Source organism: Herpailurus yagouaroundi, unplaced genomic scaffold (assembly GCF_014898765.1).
Source record: "Herpailurus yagouaroundi ecotype Mexico unplaced genomic scaffold, PumYag 295, whole genome shotgun sequence".
Lineage (NCBI taxonomy): Eukaryota > Metazoa > Chordata > Mammalia > Carnivora > Felidae > Herpailurus > Herpailurus yagouaroundi.
The window spans coordinates 100,540-117,148 of record NW_024412512.1 but is presented as its reverse complement, the minus strand read 5'-3'; the positions used below and the strand labels follow the sequence as shown (position 1 = coordinate 117,148).

General features: G+C 63.4%; 2 protein-coding genes and 2 long non-coding RNA genes across 5 annotated transcripts in view; 2 read left to right on the top strand and 2 right to left on the bottom strand.

Annotated features, from left to right (window-relative positions):
• The window catches only part of LOC121021310 (neutrophil elastase), a 2,263-nt gene extending 1,629 nt beyond the window's left edge, over window positions 1-634 (bottom strand). Inside the window, 2 exon segments of the mRNA XM_040461576.1 lie at window positions 6-151; window positions 513-634. Coding sequence (XP_040317510.1) covers window positions 6-151; window positions 513-579 — 213 coding nt within the window. The 5' untranslated portion in view covers window positions 580-634.
• A 6,252-nt stretch (window positions 635-6,886) lies between these two features.
• LOC121021551 (uncharacterized) lies at window positions 6,887-7,384 on the bottom strand. Its single transcript, XR_005786584.1, has 2 exons — window positions 7,201-7,384; window positions 6,887-7,095 (listed from the first exon to the last, which is right to left on the bottom strand). It is a non-coding gene; the product is annotated as an uncharacterized LOC121021551 (long non-coding RNA).
• Window positions 7,385-8,664: 1,280 nt separating this feature from the next.
• Window positions 8,665-10,133, top strand: LOC121021455 (uncharacterized). The gene is made up of 3 exons (XR_005786546.1): window positions 8,665-8,973; window positions 9,325-9,721; window positions 10,024-10,133. It is a non-coding gene; the product is annotated as an uncharacterized LOC121021455 (long non-coding RNA).
• Window positions 10,134-16,267: 6,134 nt separating this feature from the next.
• The window catches only part of PLPPR3 (phospholipid phosphatase related 3), a 6,854-nt gene continuing 6,512 nt past the window's right edge, over window positions 16,268-16,609 (top strand). Inside the window, exon 1 of one of the 2 annotated variants that reach the window (XM_040461827.1) lies at window positions 16,268-16,328. The gene's annotated coding sequence lies outside the window, so the exon portion shown is untranslated. The remainder of the gene's footprint in view (window positions 16,329-16,609) is intronic. The other variant, XM_040461828.1, reaches the window with a different exon arrangement.

Sequence of the window (16,609 nt, the reverse complement as noted above, 5' to 3'; positions counted from 1 at the left end):
TCCACGCAGTGGGCAGCCGACATGACGAAGTTCGGGGCGATGAGTGTGCCACCACAGAAGTGGCCTCCACGCCGCTGCAGAGACACCATGAAGGGCCACGCGTGGGGCCGGGCCGGGCGGCCGCCCACGATCTCCGAGGCCAGTGCAGGGCCTGAGGACACACGGGGGGAGGGTGGTGAGTACCATGCAGGAGCCCCGGCCCGCGGCCGATGCATCCAGATGAAGAAACTGAGGCACGGGGGGGGGGGGGTGCCTGCCACCACCCTACCACCCCGCCAGAGCACAGCTCTTTAGACATAGTGGCTTCGGGGTCCCCAGAGGGTTCGCACCCCAGCTCTGGGCTCCCGTGCCGGCCTCGCCACCCACAGCCTCACTGTCCTGCTCTGGAAACAGGCCTGCTCGTCACGGCGGTCCCCTTCCCACGAGGATGAGGGGCCACGAGGGCCCAGGACAAGCGGAGAGGCCAAGATGCCTGGGGACAGACAGACGGACAGACACGTGGCCGCACTCACCGCCCAGTAGCATGGCCAGCAGCAGGGGGGCGAGGGCAGGGCCGACGGATCTGCGGCTTGGGGTCATGGTCGGGCTGGGGCTCAGGCGTCTCTGACCCCTGTGCCCACCTGCCCCTCTTATAGCCCCCATCCCCGGAGGCCGTTGCCCTTGCCCCACGGTGGGGCCAGGTGTCCCCACTTCCTCTCCCCCCCCCCCGGGTTGGGGGGGTGCAAGGGGCCAGGGTTGGCTCCGGCAGGGTCACTGGATGAGTCCCACGGCCAGGACCACACAATTAAATGGGAAGGTCAGATACGCAATGTCTTTCAGTAGAAGTGTATCCCCAGTTCCGCACAGGACGAGGGGCCCACCCCCCCCGCCACAAAGTTAGTCCTCGCTTCCCCGACACTCACATTGACCTGGGAGTCCTGTGTTTTTACTGAATCTGGCACCCTAGGCCCAGAGGACGCTGGCTGGGGCCCCCGCGTGCCTCAGTTAACCCCGGGCACTATCATAGTGTCAACAATGCTGCACGGTCTGTCCTGATGTTCCGCAGGGATGGAAGACTGAGGCAGGGCAGGGGCTTCCCCCACGGGCTCCTGCCCACACAGGGGATCCGGGGTCCACACCCAGCACCCAGGGCTCACAGCAGGACGGCCGCGTGCGGTCCGTCCCCTCTGGCTGTCGCTCACAGGAACTCACTGTCACGGGGGTCAGCATCTGGAGTCTGGCACAAGTCCTGGGAAGGGGCTCCCACCCCCAGGCACCCTGAGCTTCCCTGAAGCCCCCCCCACCGCCGAGCCTGGCCCGGCCAGTGCCCTGGCCCCAGCTGGGCCTGACCTCCAGTTAGCCGGAGTGCTCTGCCTGGGGGCAGCCGAGGGTCCCCAGGGCCCAGCCCCCTCCCCCGTGACCCCTGTTTCACTTCCCGCCTCCCCCAGGATGCTCCAACGGCCGCTGTCGCAATAGGCAACGTCCTCGGGGCTCAGGGCTCGGGCAGGGTGCAGGGAGGGGGCCAACGGATCCAGATCCGCTGTGGAAATGGGCGGGCCGGGGCCCCAGGGGCGCCCAGAGCCAGCGCCTCGGCCGGGGCCCAGTTGGTCCCCGGGCTCCCTCAGCCCGTGGCCACAGGCGAGCCAACCCCACGGCCCCCAGCGATGAGGGTGACGGCCCTGCCCTCCGGAGCCCTGCACACAGCAGGTGCTCGGCACCTGCCCTTTCTCCCTGCCTTGGCCTGAGGCACATCAACCCTCCTGTCCCCGTGGCAGGGTCCCCCCACCCACAGAGCACTTAGTAAGCCCGTGCTTGCAGTCTGGGGATGGGGGAGGAGGACGTGGCTCTGGCAGGGAGAGCAGATTTAACCAAAGCTGCCTCTATTGAGCACCACCTGTATACTAGGTTCATCCGTGTCGTGGTGGTTACGTGTTGACTCTGGGCTCGTTCCCTAGTGCGGCCACGCGCCCACTGCACCAGCCCCGGCCACCGACTCGACCCCTCCCCGCCTCCGTGTCCTCGCCCATCCGATGGAGGTCTGAACACTAGGCTCCGTCTGAGGCCAGACGCAGGGATTGAATGAAGTTGCAGAGTCCGCAGCTGAGAAAGCGCCGTCCTTGAGGGCCTGTTAGCCATCAACCGCCATCAGGAGGGCTGAGTGCTGCTGGCCTGGAGGGCTGCAGGCTGGGAAGCTTCTAATTCGAGATCACAGGGGTGGTGACCGGGTGCGGTGCCCGCACGACAGGCACTGGGTTCACGAGGCGGCCCCTGTGTTGTTCCTGTGGTTTTGTGGCTGTCTGAATGTGCACCACCCCAGCCAAGCTCTGGCAAATCCACCCGGTCCTCGCCTCCCCGCCAGGCTCTCGTCTTTGCCTTGTGCAGACCGATCCTGGCCAGCTTCACACGCCTGAGCCCATGGGAAACACCGGGGGCCGCATTTTCTGGGTCTTTCTGTTCCCAGCAATGAGCTCAGTCGACATCCCCTCCAACAAGCCTCGTTCACCCCCATCTCTGGGCACCAAAGGCCCCTCTGGGCTTTTTATAGGAACTGCTTCCCTGCCTTGGGCTCCTGGGAAATTCGGGAAATTCCTGGCCTCCTCCGACGCTCACCAGCATCCATTTCCTGGGCTTTGGCAACGATTTGTTCCTGGCACCGCGGCCGTGAACCACAGCAGCTCCTCCCCTGGGGTGGTTGGAGAGAGGGCCGGCCCAGAGCTCTCGCTCTTGCTTGAATTTGCATGCTGCCACCAGGTGGCAGCAGAGTAAATCAATAAGGAAAGGGCTGCCTTCCAACTCTGTGTCCCCTCAGCGGGTCGGCCCCTCTCTGAGCCTTAATGGCCTCATCGCTACGACCAGTCTCCTGCTCCACAGCCGGCCGATGACCTTCACCTCTTCCTGCCTCAGACCTCGCCTCCAGGCCCACCCTACTTCCTTTCCGCGGCCCCGCATGCCGCCCCCTCCCCGACCCGCTCTCCCCCTCTGCCCCCCTGCCTTGCTGCCTTCCAGCCGCACCGAACAGCCTGGCAACCCTCCCGAGAGTCCTGTTCGTGTGGGGCACTCAGCCCAGGCATCACCACCTCCTCCAGGAAGCTTCCCTAATAACCCCTGTGCCGTCCCCGCTTGGATCAAGAGCCCCCCAGGCCCCGGGCACTCCATGTTATCACGGCCTGGTCCTCGAGCAGTCCCCGAGCTGGGAGACGGACGCAGGGGTGGGCACAGTGTCACCGTCCCTGAGGGCCAGGGTGGGGCTCCTTGGACAGTTCTGGGAAATGCCTGGGGTGACTCCAGACAAGGAAACTGAGGCACAGAGATGGGCATCGACTTAACCAGGGTCGCCCGGGCAGGGCTGGATTAAAACCCCCATCTGTGTGCGTCCAGGCAGTGAGACCACTGTGACCTGGGCCCTCTACTGATCTCCAGGCCTCTCCCCAGCCCCCCAGCCCGAGTTTGGGGCTCAGACGAGCAGCCCTCGGCCCTCTCCCCACGTGGGAAGGACAGACAGGAACCTGGGGCTCCTGAGAGCCCCGTAGGGGTGGGTGGTGCAAAGGGCCGTCTGTGGGCCCAGGCGTGGAAGAAGTCCCTTTCTGAGGCCATCCTGTGTCCAAGCTCCCACCTCAGGGCTCGCTGGCCTCATGCTTGGGGCCCCCGTGGGAGGGGGCGGCCCTCCCCCCTGCACTGCTCGGCACAGCCCCAGTTTAGCCCCTGTACGTATGGGAGGCGGGAGCAAAGAAGTTGGAGCGCTCCTGGGAAGTTCATTCCTGGACCACGGAGGGTAGCGGCTGCTGAGTCCCCCAGGCGGGGAGGGAACCGGTCGGTCAGTCACCCAGGCTGGGGGAGGTGGCCAGGATGTGACTACGTCAGGGAAAGGGGGCTGGGGTGGTCTTGCGCCACTTAGGGGTGAAATGTGTTGAGTCTGGAATTTGCTTTAGGACACGTGGACAAGGAAAGAGATAGGGCCACGCCAGAGGGGAGCAGGTGTTTACTGGCCTCCTACTGTATACCTGGACCCCTGGATTCTGGGTGTGGCTGCCAGAAAACACTGGACTGGTCACCCACACCTGCCCCCGAGGTGGGAGAGCCCCCAGATCCACGAAGGCTGTGGGGGTGAGGCCGCTCCACACGTCAGCCCGCTGAAGCCCCCCCCCCCCCCCCGCCCTTCCCCTGGGCCTCTCGTGAGTTCCTCCAGCCATGGGACCGAGGCCCCAGGTGCTGAGAGCCAGGTGGGCATGGCCACAGCAGATGCCGGAGCTGTGACACGCACGCGTTCCGTGGCCACAGTGCCTTTGGGCTCCTGTACAACCTGAGCAAGAATCCCCCACCACGGCCAGGCGCCGGGTGCCATGGGCCCCCACGACCTGGGCATAGAGGGTGGCTGGAGGTCCAGCTGGGGCCGAGTGCTGGCAGGAAGTACCTCCTCCAGGGACCCTGCCACGTGGAGCCCCTCTTTGTAGCATTTGTCACTGGCACACTAATTCACTTACAAAACCAACCGTATTCTTGGTCCTGTGCTGGCCCTGGGGTCCTGCCTCTGCCCAGGCGCCTGATTTTCAGGGTGGCAGGGCCGGGAGGAGGTGGAGGGAAGGTATAGTTGAAGGAAGTATGGTCAACGTAACCCAGAGGAGGGCGGAGTCGCACCAAATAGAGTGAGGGTGACACCAAGACTTGGGTGAGGTCTCCGGGGGCGGCCTGGGCAGGGCTGGGAGGTGGGGCGGGGGGCGGGGTCCCATGTGCCCAAAGGGCAATTCTGGGCTCCCCTGGGTGGCTCTCTCCCCACCAAGCCTGCTGTATGCCAGGCTGTGTCCCCGCATCTGCACAGGGCTTTGTATACAGTAGGCGCTCCATAAATGTTTACTGCAGGATGAATGACAGATCCCACGGGCATGCCGGCTCTGCCCACCCGCCTATAGGAGAGGAATGTCTTTGAGCTTCTGCTCTGGGTCCTGGACTGTGGTTGATTTCAAACAGGTGAGTGACGTTGACCTTGGCCGGATGGGCTGGGGGTCTGTAGGTGGAGAGCCCGGGCACCGCACTCACCAGGATGGAGTCTCTGAGGGACCGGGTGCCCATCCCTTGGGGGCCCCCCCCCCTCCCCCCCCCCCCCCACTCACTGGTGCCCCCTGCCCTGTGAGACCCAAAGCACAGCCCCCTCCGCAGGACGTCCTGACAGCCTGCTCTGCACCCTTGGCCCTGAGTTGCCAACAAGAGGGACGCTGGGGCCTGAGGTCAGGACACCTGTGAGCCCAGCCCTCCCGGGGCCTCGTCCCGATACCAGGGGGAGGAGCGGCTCAGGTTGCAGAGCAGGGGAAGTGCATCGCCCAGTGTGGAATGGGGTGACCCAGGGCAGGGCCGCCTGCACGCACTCATGGGTTCCCAGGCAGTGGGCAGTGGGCAGCACGGAGCTTGGGTGGATGCCCGCCAAGGAGGGCCGTGAGTGGGGCTCAGCTTTGTGCCCACCCATGGTCTCTGGGGGGTGGGGCGGGCAGAGCCACGGTGCGACCTTGACCCTGGCGCGTGGCCTCTCCGAGTCTGTGTCCCCATCTGCAGAATGGGTGTCCCGTGGCTTACAGCACAGGGGGCTGCGGTCTGCTGGCGGAAGGGGGCCGGGCCTGGCAGGCAGCCACTGCTGGGGCCAGAGAGCCCGGCAGCTGGGATCCTTGCTGTTTCAGAAGGTTCCCTGGGGACGGTGGCACCCCGTCTGGAAGGCCAGGGAGGTTTCTAAGAAGGATGGGGTTGGGGGGAAGCCGGTGAGGCGACCCATTTTGCAGATGAACAAACTGAGTCATGGAACATCTTCATCAGGATGAGGGCTCTGGAGGGCCTCCGGCTCCTGCCCCTCCTCTGGCACTTACATCACTCACCTGCCCCCGCACGTCCCCCCCCCCCCCCAGACCCACACACACTCACTGAGCACTTGCTGTGCCGGCCAAGGCTCAGGAGCTCATGGCTTGCATGTAACTTGCCCGTTTTACAGGTGGGGAAACAGTCGAATGGCCCAGAGACCCCCCATTCTCTCTTCTTCCCCTCCCCCTGGGGCACGCACCCCAAGGGGCAGACAGAGTCCTGGCCTGGTCCCGCCTCCGTGTCCCCATTTCACTGGCTGGCTTCAGTGGACACTCCCCCAGAATCAGCAGCGTCCGGACAGACAGATGGACGTGCGGCCCGACACACTGCCAGTGAGACGGGTGCGAGGGCAGAGCCGCCGAGTAGGTGGCTGTGGGCCGTGGTTGGGCAGGGGCTCCAGGGTCACCCCGCCTGCCCCACCCCAGCTGGGGAGGCCGTTGGGGCGGTCCCACACCTGGGCTGCTGTCCTCACATCTTCCTTGCATCTTTGGGGCCACAGGGAGCCTGGGGTCAGAAGCACAGTCCGCGGAGCATGCAGGGGCTGGGCCCAGGGGTCCTGACTCCAAGAGGCATCTCTCAGACGCCCTGCACCCCTTCCCTCTCAGGGTCCGTGCGGCCCCAGCAAGGCAGAATGTGGCCTGCATGTCTAGGGACTGGGGTGGGCCCCACTCAGGTGGGTGCTGGGGGCCACAGAGCCGTGTGCCCTCCTGAGAGCCACAGAAACATCTCTGCCACCTTACCCATTACAGATTCACTTTGCCTTCTCAGGCAGGGGCTCTTTCCTGGGGTGATTCTGCCCCAGGGGACCCCTGGGCAATGTCTGCGGTTATCACGGGGGTCGGGGGGACTCCTGGCATCGAGGGGGTGGGGTTCAGGGATTCTGTTCCACCCCCACAGCGTCCAGGACGCCCCCACAGAGAAGACTCCAGGGGCTGCAGGGCCCAGAGGGAGAAGCCGGGAAAGAAAGAGATATTAGGGCTTATTTATAAATATGCATTATTATGAAAAGCACAAACGTACAGAAACAGAGAGAGAAGAGCTCACCAAACTTGGGGACCAAAAAAAATGCTTTTTAACGTTTCGTTCTGAAATGGTTTCAAGCTCACAGAAGTCCCCAGAATTCCCAGGTTTGCCACCCCCAGCTTCCCTGGAAACGCGGCCGGAGCGAAGGCTGGTTCCGATCGGCTCCTCGTGGATCTCCTGCAGCTCGGGCACCGTTCCCCGTCTGGTCCTGGTGTCTCCTCCGCGCGGGACGGCCCGCAGCCTTTCCTGTCCCTTGTGATGCGTCAGGAGTCCCATGGGCGGGTGGCTCCCGGGTGCCCTCCCGGGCACCACCTCCCCGCCCCGGGCGACCATCAACTCACTGCTGACGGTACTGACCTGGGGGCTTTCCCCTCGGAACGCATGCAGCCTGTTTCTGGAATGTTCGCCCCCGGGTCTGCGGCCCACAGCAAGCAGGGCTGGTTCCCCTCCTCCCGTCCTCCTGCAGACATTGGCTGAACCCTTACATCAGTCCAGCCACCTCGGGGCGCCCCCGTCACCAGTACGCGCCCCGTGTGCCCCCGGGCCCGCCGGTGCCGGCTGCGGCTGCGGCGAGCCGCCTGGGTCCTCCACCCCCACCCGTGAAGTGGGCAGGGATGGGCTGGTTGTTTGGAAAGTGCTCCGGCCACGGGGAGGGTGAGGGAAGCGGGGGCGCTGCCTGTCACCGTCACCACCACCGACACCTGTCGCCATCACTGTCACCACCTGTCACCGTCACCACCACCCGTCACTGCCACTTATCACTATCATCACCACCCCCACCGTCCCCTCCCTTCCCGGCAGGTCACACGACCCCTCCTCGTTCCCAGGCTCTTCTGGGAGTAGACTTGCACCTGCTGCCTGGGTTCAAATTCTGCTGCGCTTTGTGATTCTGGGCTGGAAATACCGCCTCTTGAGCCTCAGTTTCCCCACCTGCTAAGTGGGAACGATGAGAGGAGAACAGCCCTCCCCCACAGGGCTTCAATTACCCAATACGAACAGGAGTGTAACAGGGAGGAGGGACAAACACAACGTGTCCGCCGCGCACGCGCACGTCCCTCTGGTGCATCCACCGTGCACGCGCACGCGCACTGATGACCGCGTCCCCCGACCACGCGCACGTCCCTCGGCCGCGAGCAGGAGTGAGGCGCCCGTCCCCGCCGCCCCGCGGACGGACCCCGGACACGCGACGACGCTCAGGGAGGGAACCCGACACGAGAGGCCCCGCGGGGTGTGAGTCCGCGTGCGCGAAACGTCCAGAACGGGCTCATCCACGGACGGGAAGGGGGCTCGCGGGGGCAGGGGGCTGCGGGGGGTTTGCTGGGGGAGGTGATGGCTGATGGGGCTGGCGCAGGGGGCTGCTGGTGGAGATGGGGCTTCCTTTTGGCGGGGGTGGTGGAATGTTCTGGAATCAGAGGTGGTGGTTGCACAACTTTGTGAATGTACCATATGCCACGGAATCGTTAAATGGATCAGCTCTACGGAACGTGAAGTGCAATTAAATAAAACAAGAAAAGAACAAAAAAAGACGGAGACCTGCCGGAAAGCGGGCGGGCCCTGGCCCTCATGACCCCCTGCAAGTGCTCTGCTCTGGGTGTGCAGCACACGGAGACCTGGGGGGGCAGGCAGGCGACCGCAGGGCCAGGGGCTGCCTGGAGGCGGAGGCGTGGTGTGAGGCGGTGTGGAGCCCTGGGGGCTCCTCCAAGGGGCTGGGCTGGGCCGGGCTGGGCGGGCGGAGGGGAAGTGGGGCCTGGAAGCTGCGGCCGGCCTCGGCCCCTCCGGCTCCAGCTGTGGGTGACGCAACAGGCAACGGCCGAGGGCTGGGCCGGGTGGCCGGTGGGGGCCGGCGGGACCCGAGCGAAGGCCCCGGCGTCCAGGGAAAGTGCGGGAGGCTCAGCCTGTAGTGTCTCTGTGGCCGTCTTCCCTCCCGAGTGTGTCCGTGTGGGGCCCCACCCCCTCAGCCTCAGTTCCCCTTCTGAACAACGAGCGGGCAGCGAATGACCTCTTTTGGGTCCAGGCGGGGCCCCTGAACCAATCTCGGTTCGTGCACCCTGACGTTCCTCTCTGGGCCTCAGCCTCTCCATCTGCCAAGTGGGTTAATGGCAACTCGACTAACCTTGGTGGCCAGTCTGGGTGAGCACTGGCGGCTTCTGGGGGTGCTGGGCGGCATTGGGACACCCGGGGTCAGGGCTGGGGGCCGGGAGACCGCTCCGGGCAGAGGGCTGGCCCCTGCGGGCCCCTCTCCTCACGATCGAGTTGGAGAGTAAGCACGGAGCCCCCACGCGGCTGCTGGGAGAGGGCAGAGCCCCAGGGTTTGAGGCCCGTGTTTGCCTCGGACCCCAGGTGATCTCTGGTGACCTCAGGTCGGCAGCGCTGACAGTTGTCTGGACACAGCATCACCCAAATCCTGGCCCCGCCGGGCGCACGCCGGTGCGTTGCTGCTCTTCACTCTTCATTTTTAGATTTTACTTCCACCCTCGTAAGGTTCAACGGTCTAAAAAATGTGTAAACAGTCCCTGCTGGAGAGATGGGGGTCACTGTGCAATCCGCGCCCCTCTGCCCACCTCACCCCGCATGTTCGCGGGCTTCCTGGTTGGTGCTTCGAGCAGCCGGCGACAGGTGTCCCCCCGCCACACACACTGCTCTCCGCTGTCCCATGAAGACCCCTCGGGGCAGTGACCCGAGGACTCTGTACCTTCCACACGGCTGTGACTCCCCTGGTGGCCTCCTGCTGGGAAAATGGATTGCTTGCAGCGGGAAGATGCCTCGTCGCCCGCCGAGGGGGACGCCCGCACTGTTCTCAGCAGCTTTGTGTCTGTGTCCTCGTCAAAAGACAGGGTCTCCGGGGAGGTTGCTCAGTCTCTCGTGCAAACCAGTGAGGGTGAGGGTGTCCCCACATCGTCAAGAGACTTTTGTGTTTCTCTGCTCTGAACGGTCTGCTTACAGCCTCTACCTGTACGATCGGGCTGTTGTTATTGGCTTTAGGCACTCTTTATATATGAGCTTCACTGTCATATTTTATTATATGTTATGAAGTATACATGGAGACATATAGTGATTTATAATAAATATGTATGATCTATTTCTGTAGAATTTTATTTGGCTTAAGAAACTATAATACATAGTATATAATTATTTTCACATTAGTATATTATTTTAATATGAGTAATATTTATACTTTAGGTCTTTCTACGTGGCACACATTAGCCTCCTGTGACTCAAGTGGCAAAGAGTCTATCACCAGTTTCTCGTGTGTCTTTTGACCTTGCTGTACAATATATTCTGCGCACAAACGAGAGATGGTCCAGGGGAATCTGACTTGGGATCAAAGCTCACACTGGCTGTGTGTCTGCAGGCGAGTTACCCAACCTCTCTGAGCCGTGGCGGCCCCTCCCTCTGTCTGCTGGAGAGAACAGCCCCCGCCTCTCAGGACTGCGAGAGAATTCAGTGACCACAGGCCCCTCGGGGTGGAGACCGCACTGCCAGTTAGCGCCCATGAACTCCTGCTGCCAGCCCCGCCCGCCCAGCAAAGCAGAAATCGGTGTCGAGAAGAGGATGGGCATCGCTTCTTAATGTTTATTAGTTATTTTTTGAGAGAGAGCGAGAGAGAGCATGAGCAGGGGAGGGACAGAGAGAGGGACACAGAGTCGGAAGCAGGCTCCAGGCTCCGAGCTGTCGGCACAGACCCCGACGCGGGGCTCAAACCCACAGACTGTGAGATCCTGACCTGAGCCGCGACGCTTAACTGACCGAGCCCCCAGGCGCCTCGGGAATCACTTATTAGGGTCACAGCCACGGGGTCAAGGGCAGGGAGGCCCAGTGGTGTGCTGGGCACACGAAGGGCCAAGGATATAGGCACAGTGTGGGAGGTGGGGGCCAGTGATGGTCGGCTGGGCCCCAGAGGCGGTCACAGCACCCCCAGGCTTGTCGGCCATGATGGGGGCTGAGAACAGAATCTAGCCTGGGAAGAGACCACTCCAGCGAAGGCATCGGGGCTCCTGCCACAAGGCCCCAGGGAGAAAGAGGCTGTGCCATGTGTCAGGCCGTTCCAGACAAGATCCCCACCCCCCATCTCCCTGGACGGGTAGCAGGAGACTCAGGCCAGCCCCCTGGCTCCACCTCAGAACTACCCACCTGGCAGCTGCTCTGACAACCTGAGCCTTTCTCCTGCAACCCACCAATCTTGTTCCAACCCCAGGGCCTTTGCACATGCTGTTCCATCTCCGCATGCTTCTCCCCACTCTTTTCCTAATGAACTCCTACTTGACGTTCGGGTCCCAGATGCCTCCAGGAATTTCCTGATGCTCGTGGGCCGGGTCAGGAGGCACGCCCCCAAAGAGAATCACGACGTCCTGTGCACATCTCTATTTTTTTTTATTACTTTTTGTTTGTTTGGCACCCCAGGTGGGCACAAACCCACAACCCCTGGCACACCCCTATCTTCACACATGTCTGGCCCCCCCAGCCCACAGGGTCTGGGAGCACCACAGGGCAGGTCCTTCTCTGTCTTGTCCCTCATCGTCTCCAGCCCCACCCACGGGGCTTGGCACGTGGTGTTTAATAAATGCTGTTTCCCACACTGTTAAGATGCTCAAATATTTGAGACATCCAATTCCAATTCCACACTCGGTCCTGGGGCCTCATCCTGGATGTCCCCCGCCCTGCTGCCGGCTTCCCCCCAGGCGGTCTGCGGGAGCCTTCGTGAGGCCGACTGGACACGAAGTCAGGAGAGGGGAGAGCTGCAGACCAGGGCCCGAAGGGGCCCAGCCGGGGCCAGTGCGGCCACAGCACACGTTTTGGTCTGTACAGTGATTCGGGTTCAAATCCCAGCTCTCAGTAGTAGTAACCTGCCGCGGGATCCTGGCCAAGTCACTTCAGCTCTGCGCCTCGGTCCCTCTGCCACAGAAAACGAAGAGTCAGTCGGTTCCAAGCCCAGTGGGTCTGTGACGGTGGGAGAGAGCAGGGTGCTTTCTCCAGGAAGCGGGTGACCCGGGAAGAGGGTGGACGGACGTCCCAGAGACCACTTCCCCATCTGGGCGAAGGGGGCGCTGCGAGCGAGGGGAGCCGGTGCCCCGCGGGGTCAGCAGACCCTGAACAGGCTTGCTGGCATCTGAGTGAGACGGGCGTCTCCAAGGGCCATCAGGCCTTATCTTCTGGGAAAGCCCGGCCTTCAGTCCTCGAGGCCGGTCGTCGGCAAATCTCAAGGGAAAGGGGTTAGTTCCGCCACAGACCTAGGGCTTCGGGCGGCAAGCGGGATGCACACGCTGGGAGCAAGTCCACCCGTGGGGCGCTGACGGATCCACGAGGGTGGTCCTGAGGGTAAACCAAGGCACGGAAGGCACCGGGCTTGCCTGGGAAACACAGATAAAAGCGGAATACGCTTCCTGCATAACAAGTGGCAGAAAATGCCAGTGTCAGGAAAGATGTGGGGACATGGGCAGTGCTCAGTTCTGCGGGAGGGGAGGGCAGGTTGGCCCGGCTGCTGTGACCGCCCTGGAGAGGCTTCTGCAGGGAAACACGCACAAGACAGCTCGTCGTGACAAAACGCCTGGAAACGTGTCTGCCGGCAGAAGGGCTGGATAACTGGGCCGTGTGACCAGGCCCCGGACCGTAGGCCCCACACAGGGGCGCCTGTCCCTCGTAGCCCTGTCCCCCAGGCCCCTCCCCCAGGCACTGATCCCCCCTCCCCCTGCACCTCCCCATGGCGCCCCCAGCGTCGGTCCCTGGCCTCCCCCCCCCCCACTGACCCCTCTCCCCTCTCCACCCCCCTCCCCTGCCCTGCCCTGCCTCCCCTCTTCACTGCCCTTCCCACCTCTGCCTGGGGACCACCGCCACACCTCGTGGCCCCCCCAGCAGCAGGGCCAGGACCTGAAGGCTTCGGGGCAAAGTGGAGACACCAGGCTGGGGGCCTCGACCTCAGCCCCCACCCTGGGAAGGGGCTTGCAGGGCAGGCAGGAAAACCGGCCCCAGGAGGACACCCGCTCACCCTCCAGGTCGCCCTCCAGGTCGCAGGCAGCACAGGGTGGGCTGGGGGTGGCTGGGGAGGGCAGCGGGACCCAGGCACCCCCCCCCACACACACACCCCCTGCAGGGGGCCAGCCCCTCCCAGCAGGAAACAGGAAGTTGCCCAAGGCCTCCACCACCAACCGCTCCCAGGGCCTGCCTGGACTCTGGCAACGGCCCCGTTCTGTGCCTCAGTTTCCCCCTCCGTAAAGCGAGCCACAGCTCCAGGTTTGGGTGAGGGTGATGTTAACTAACCGTTGCTGAGACCCAGCGCGTGGCACGCCCGAAGCAGACCCCCAGCATGGTAACAAAATGGCGAACGCCACTCGCGATGCGGGCTTGGGCCTCAGTTTCCCCAGCCTGAGTGCTGGAGAACCCAACGGGCCCGCTGGGCCTGTGCAGGCAGCAGACCGGGGACTGGGTCCTGCTGGCTTCGGGGAGTATGTTTCAATACTTCTGCTTTCCCAAGAGTCCCACTGGGATCTCATTCACACGTCACTCAGCTCCCCCATTTAAAGCGCACACTTCAACGGCTTTTAGGGTCTTCACAGAGGCGTGCACCCCCGCCCCCCTCCCCCCCACGATTAGGGGTAAAACAACCCATCATCCCAAAAAGAACACCCCCCCACCCCTGCCGACCGCTAGTGATCACTCCCCAGCCCCCAGCCCCACGAGCCTCTTCCCGTCTGTGGATGAGCCCCTTCCGGATGTTTCACACACGGGGGGGATCACACGCTGTGTGATCAGCTCTTCGTGACCAGCTTTTCACTTTTTAACCTGTGAGGACTTGGGTGGGTCGCTCACCTGCCCGCAGTCTGGGCATCTGCCAAGTGGGTGGGAGTGGCCGTGGGGCCGCCGAGCTGGGTGGCGCTGCAGAAGTGGCCCCGCCGTCCCGTCTTTGGAGCAGGGCCTTCCGAGCTGTGACACCCCGGACGGGGGCAAGAGAGAAGGACCACGGACAGGGAAGGGCGAGGCTGGGCTGCAGAATGCAGAATGTCTTACGAGTCAACAGAAAAACAGCCCGGTTTGGAAACAGGCAAAGAAGCTGAACGGACACTTCCCCTAGAAAGTAACCAAAGGCCAAGAAGCCGTGAAAAGACGCACAAAGTTATCAGTCATTAGGGAAACGCAAACCAAAGCCACAATGAGACACCACTGCATACCCACCAGGACAGCTCGACTGAAGGACAGAAAATACCAAGTGTCATCCAGGATGTGGGCAAATCGGGGCCACTGAGATGGGGCAGCCGCTGCGGACAACAGTCTGGTGGTGGTTCCTCAGAAAGTTCCACGCAGCAACCATTTCTAGGCGCGTGTCCGAAAGAGCCGGGGGGGGGGGGGGCCACGGGGGGCCCCCCGATAAGCACGCACGACGTTCACAGCAGCCTGATGCACAGCAACCGAGACGCAAACGTCCATCGACGTGTGAACGTATACCCATCACACGTCTTCTGCGTACGCGCACGTCCACAGAAGACCGGGCCCACCGCGCACGCACACGCCCCTCAGGTGCGTCCACCACGCAGGCGCACGTCCACGGACGACCGTGTCCCCCCGCACACGCGCACATCCCTCGGCCGCGAGCAGGAGCGAGGCGCCCACACCCGCTGCCCCGCGGACGGACCCTGAACACGTGACGCTCAGGGAGGGAACCAGACACGAGAGGCCACGCGGGGTGTGAGTCCACGTGTGTGAACGTCCAGAATAGGCCCATCCACGGACGGGGAGGGGGCTTGCGGGGGCTGGGGGGCGGGGGTGATGGCTGATGAGGCCGGGGTTACTTTCTGGTGTGATGGAATGTTCTGGAATGAGACAAGGGTGGTGGTTGCACATCTCCGCGAAGATGCTAACAATACCGTTGCATGCTACGGTGTAAGGCAGCTAACTTTGTTGATCAAATGCCAGCCCAACTTTTTAAAAGTGGCATTTGTTTCCAAGGTGAGACTCGGAGTTTGACAAGGGTGGTGGCCACCCGCGCCTCGGGGTTGCCACTTTGTGTCTGGGGCTGTGGAAGGCTCTTCCAGGCTGGTTTTGCTCCCAAAGGCAGATGTGGGGTGGTTTGGGGCTTGGGAGTCAGGGTAGGATGTTGGGGTCCTGGGGGCTTAGGCCCCGCCTTGGTCCTCACCAAGCGACACGGCGCAGCTGCCTAAGTGTCCCCTGCACGTCCCTCAGGCCTGCTTCCCGCTCCCCCGCTCCCGCCTGCCCACCTGGGTGGCCAGAGCACAGCGGGAGACAGGACTGGCTCCGGAGACCACACCATCCCTTCCCTTGGGTGACCTCAGTGTTCCCTCTCAGCAGACCTGCTGCCTCATCTATGCAACAGGGACATGAACAGGCAGCCCCCCGCCGCCCAAGAGCTTAACGTGGGCAAGTTTCTGAGCAGCATCTGGTGCGCTCAACCCCCCTTTCTCCCTCTAAACTCTCCCGTGGCTCCCTCGTGTCCCAGACTCAAGTCCAGACTCTGCGGCTGGGCAGTGTGCCACCACAGCCGAGCCTTGCCCCATCACCACCGGGGGCTCCGATGGGACAAGGACCCCCCACCCCTGATCCTTAGATTCCCTGACACCCTCTCCCAGACCCCCGAGACATCAGGAGGGTCCCCCGAGACCACGCTTCCCGCTTCTGCCCCCAGAAAGCACCCAGGAGCGATTGCCCCATTTTCTCCTTCTCTTGCTGTTTGTGGACAACTGTCAACACCAGGACTCCCAACCGCTGCCCTGGCCCCGCCCCTGGAGAGCAAACTGAGGCCCACCTCGAGGTCCTGGGAAGGGGGAGCAGCCAGCGGGCTCAGGTCAGAGGAAGCGGAGGCCCCAGTGGGGTCCGAACCTTCTGGGTCCCACTCTTCACCACACATAGAATCGTCTTTCAAAACCCATGGAGCTCTTTCTTTCTCAATGTACGTATTGTAAGTAATCTCTACACCCAACATGGGGCACGAGGGGCACGAACTCACGACCCCCCCCCCCCCCCGCGCGTCAAGTGGGATACATGCTCTTCTGAGCCAGCCTGGCGCCCTGGAACTGTCGCTTGCAAAACAAGAAGGGTCAAGGCGACAAACTGTAGGTGCTCAATTAATGCAGCCTCACCCCTACTCTAATGAGACGCTTACTTCAGGATTGACAGGGTCTGCCCCGCTTCCCAGTGGCTCCCCGGTGACTGTTCAGGGTCAAGTACACAGTGGGTGCTCAGGAGATGGTGAATACACCAGCCAAATACAATCCTGTCGTTTGGGGCCTGGCGACCTTGGACGGTGAACGAAGTTCCCAGGGCCTCAGTTTCCCCATTCATAACACCAAGGCTCAGCCAGTCCCTAGCCTACGTGGTTGTGTGTGTGTTACGGAGGAAACACCTGTCTACGGCGTCGATGCGCGGCCGGCCGTACCCGCCACCCCCGCGCCCCGGGGCATCCCGCCGCGCGCCCTGGGAGCCTGGCGAGGGGCCTGGAGGCCCGCAGAGCGGACCCGGCGGGGGCGCCCGGGCCGAGGGTGAGGGGGCCGAGGGCGGGGGGGGGGGGGGGGGCGGGGACGGTAGGGAAAGCACCCCACCCCCCACCCCGGGCTCTTTTGTCTCCGGACTGCGCCGGCGCTCGGCGCCCTCGCCATGGAAACGCGCGCCGGGGAGCGGCGGGCCCCGGGAAGGGGACGACACGGGGGGAGACCCGGGGAGACACGAGGATAGCCGGGGCCCCAGGGGTCCGGACGCCCAGCCCCCGCCCCCGCCGTCCACGGGGCTCCCGAGGCCGAGCCGGGAGGGGAGGGGAGGGGGG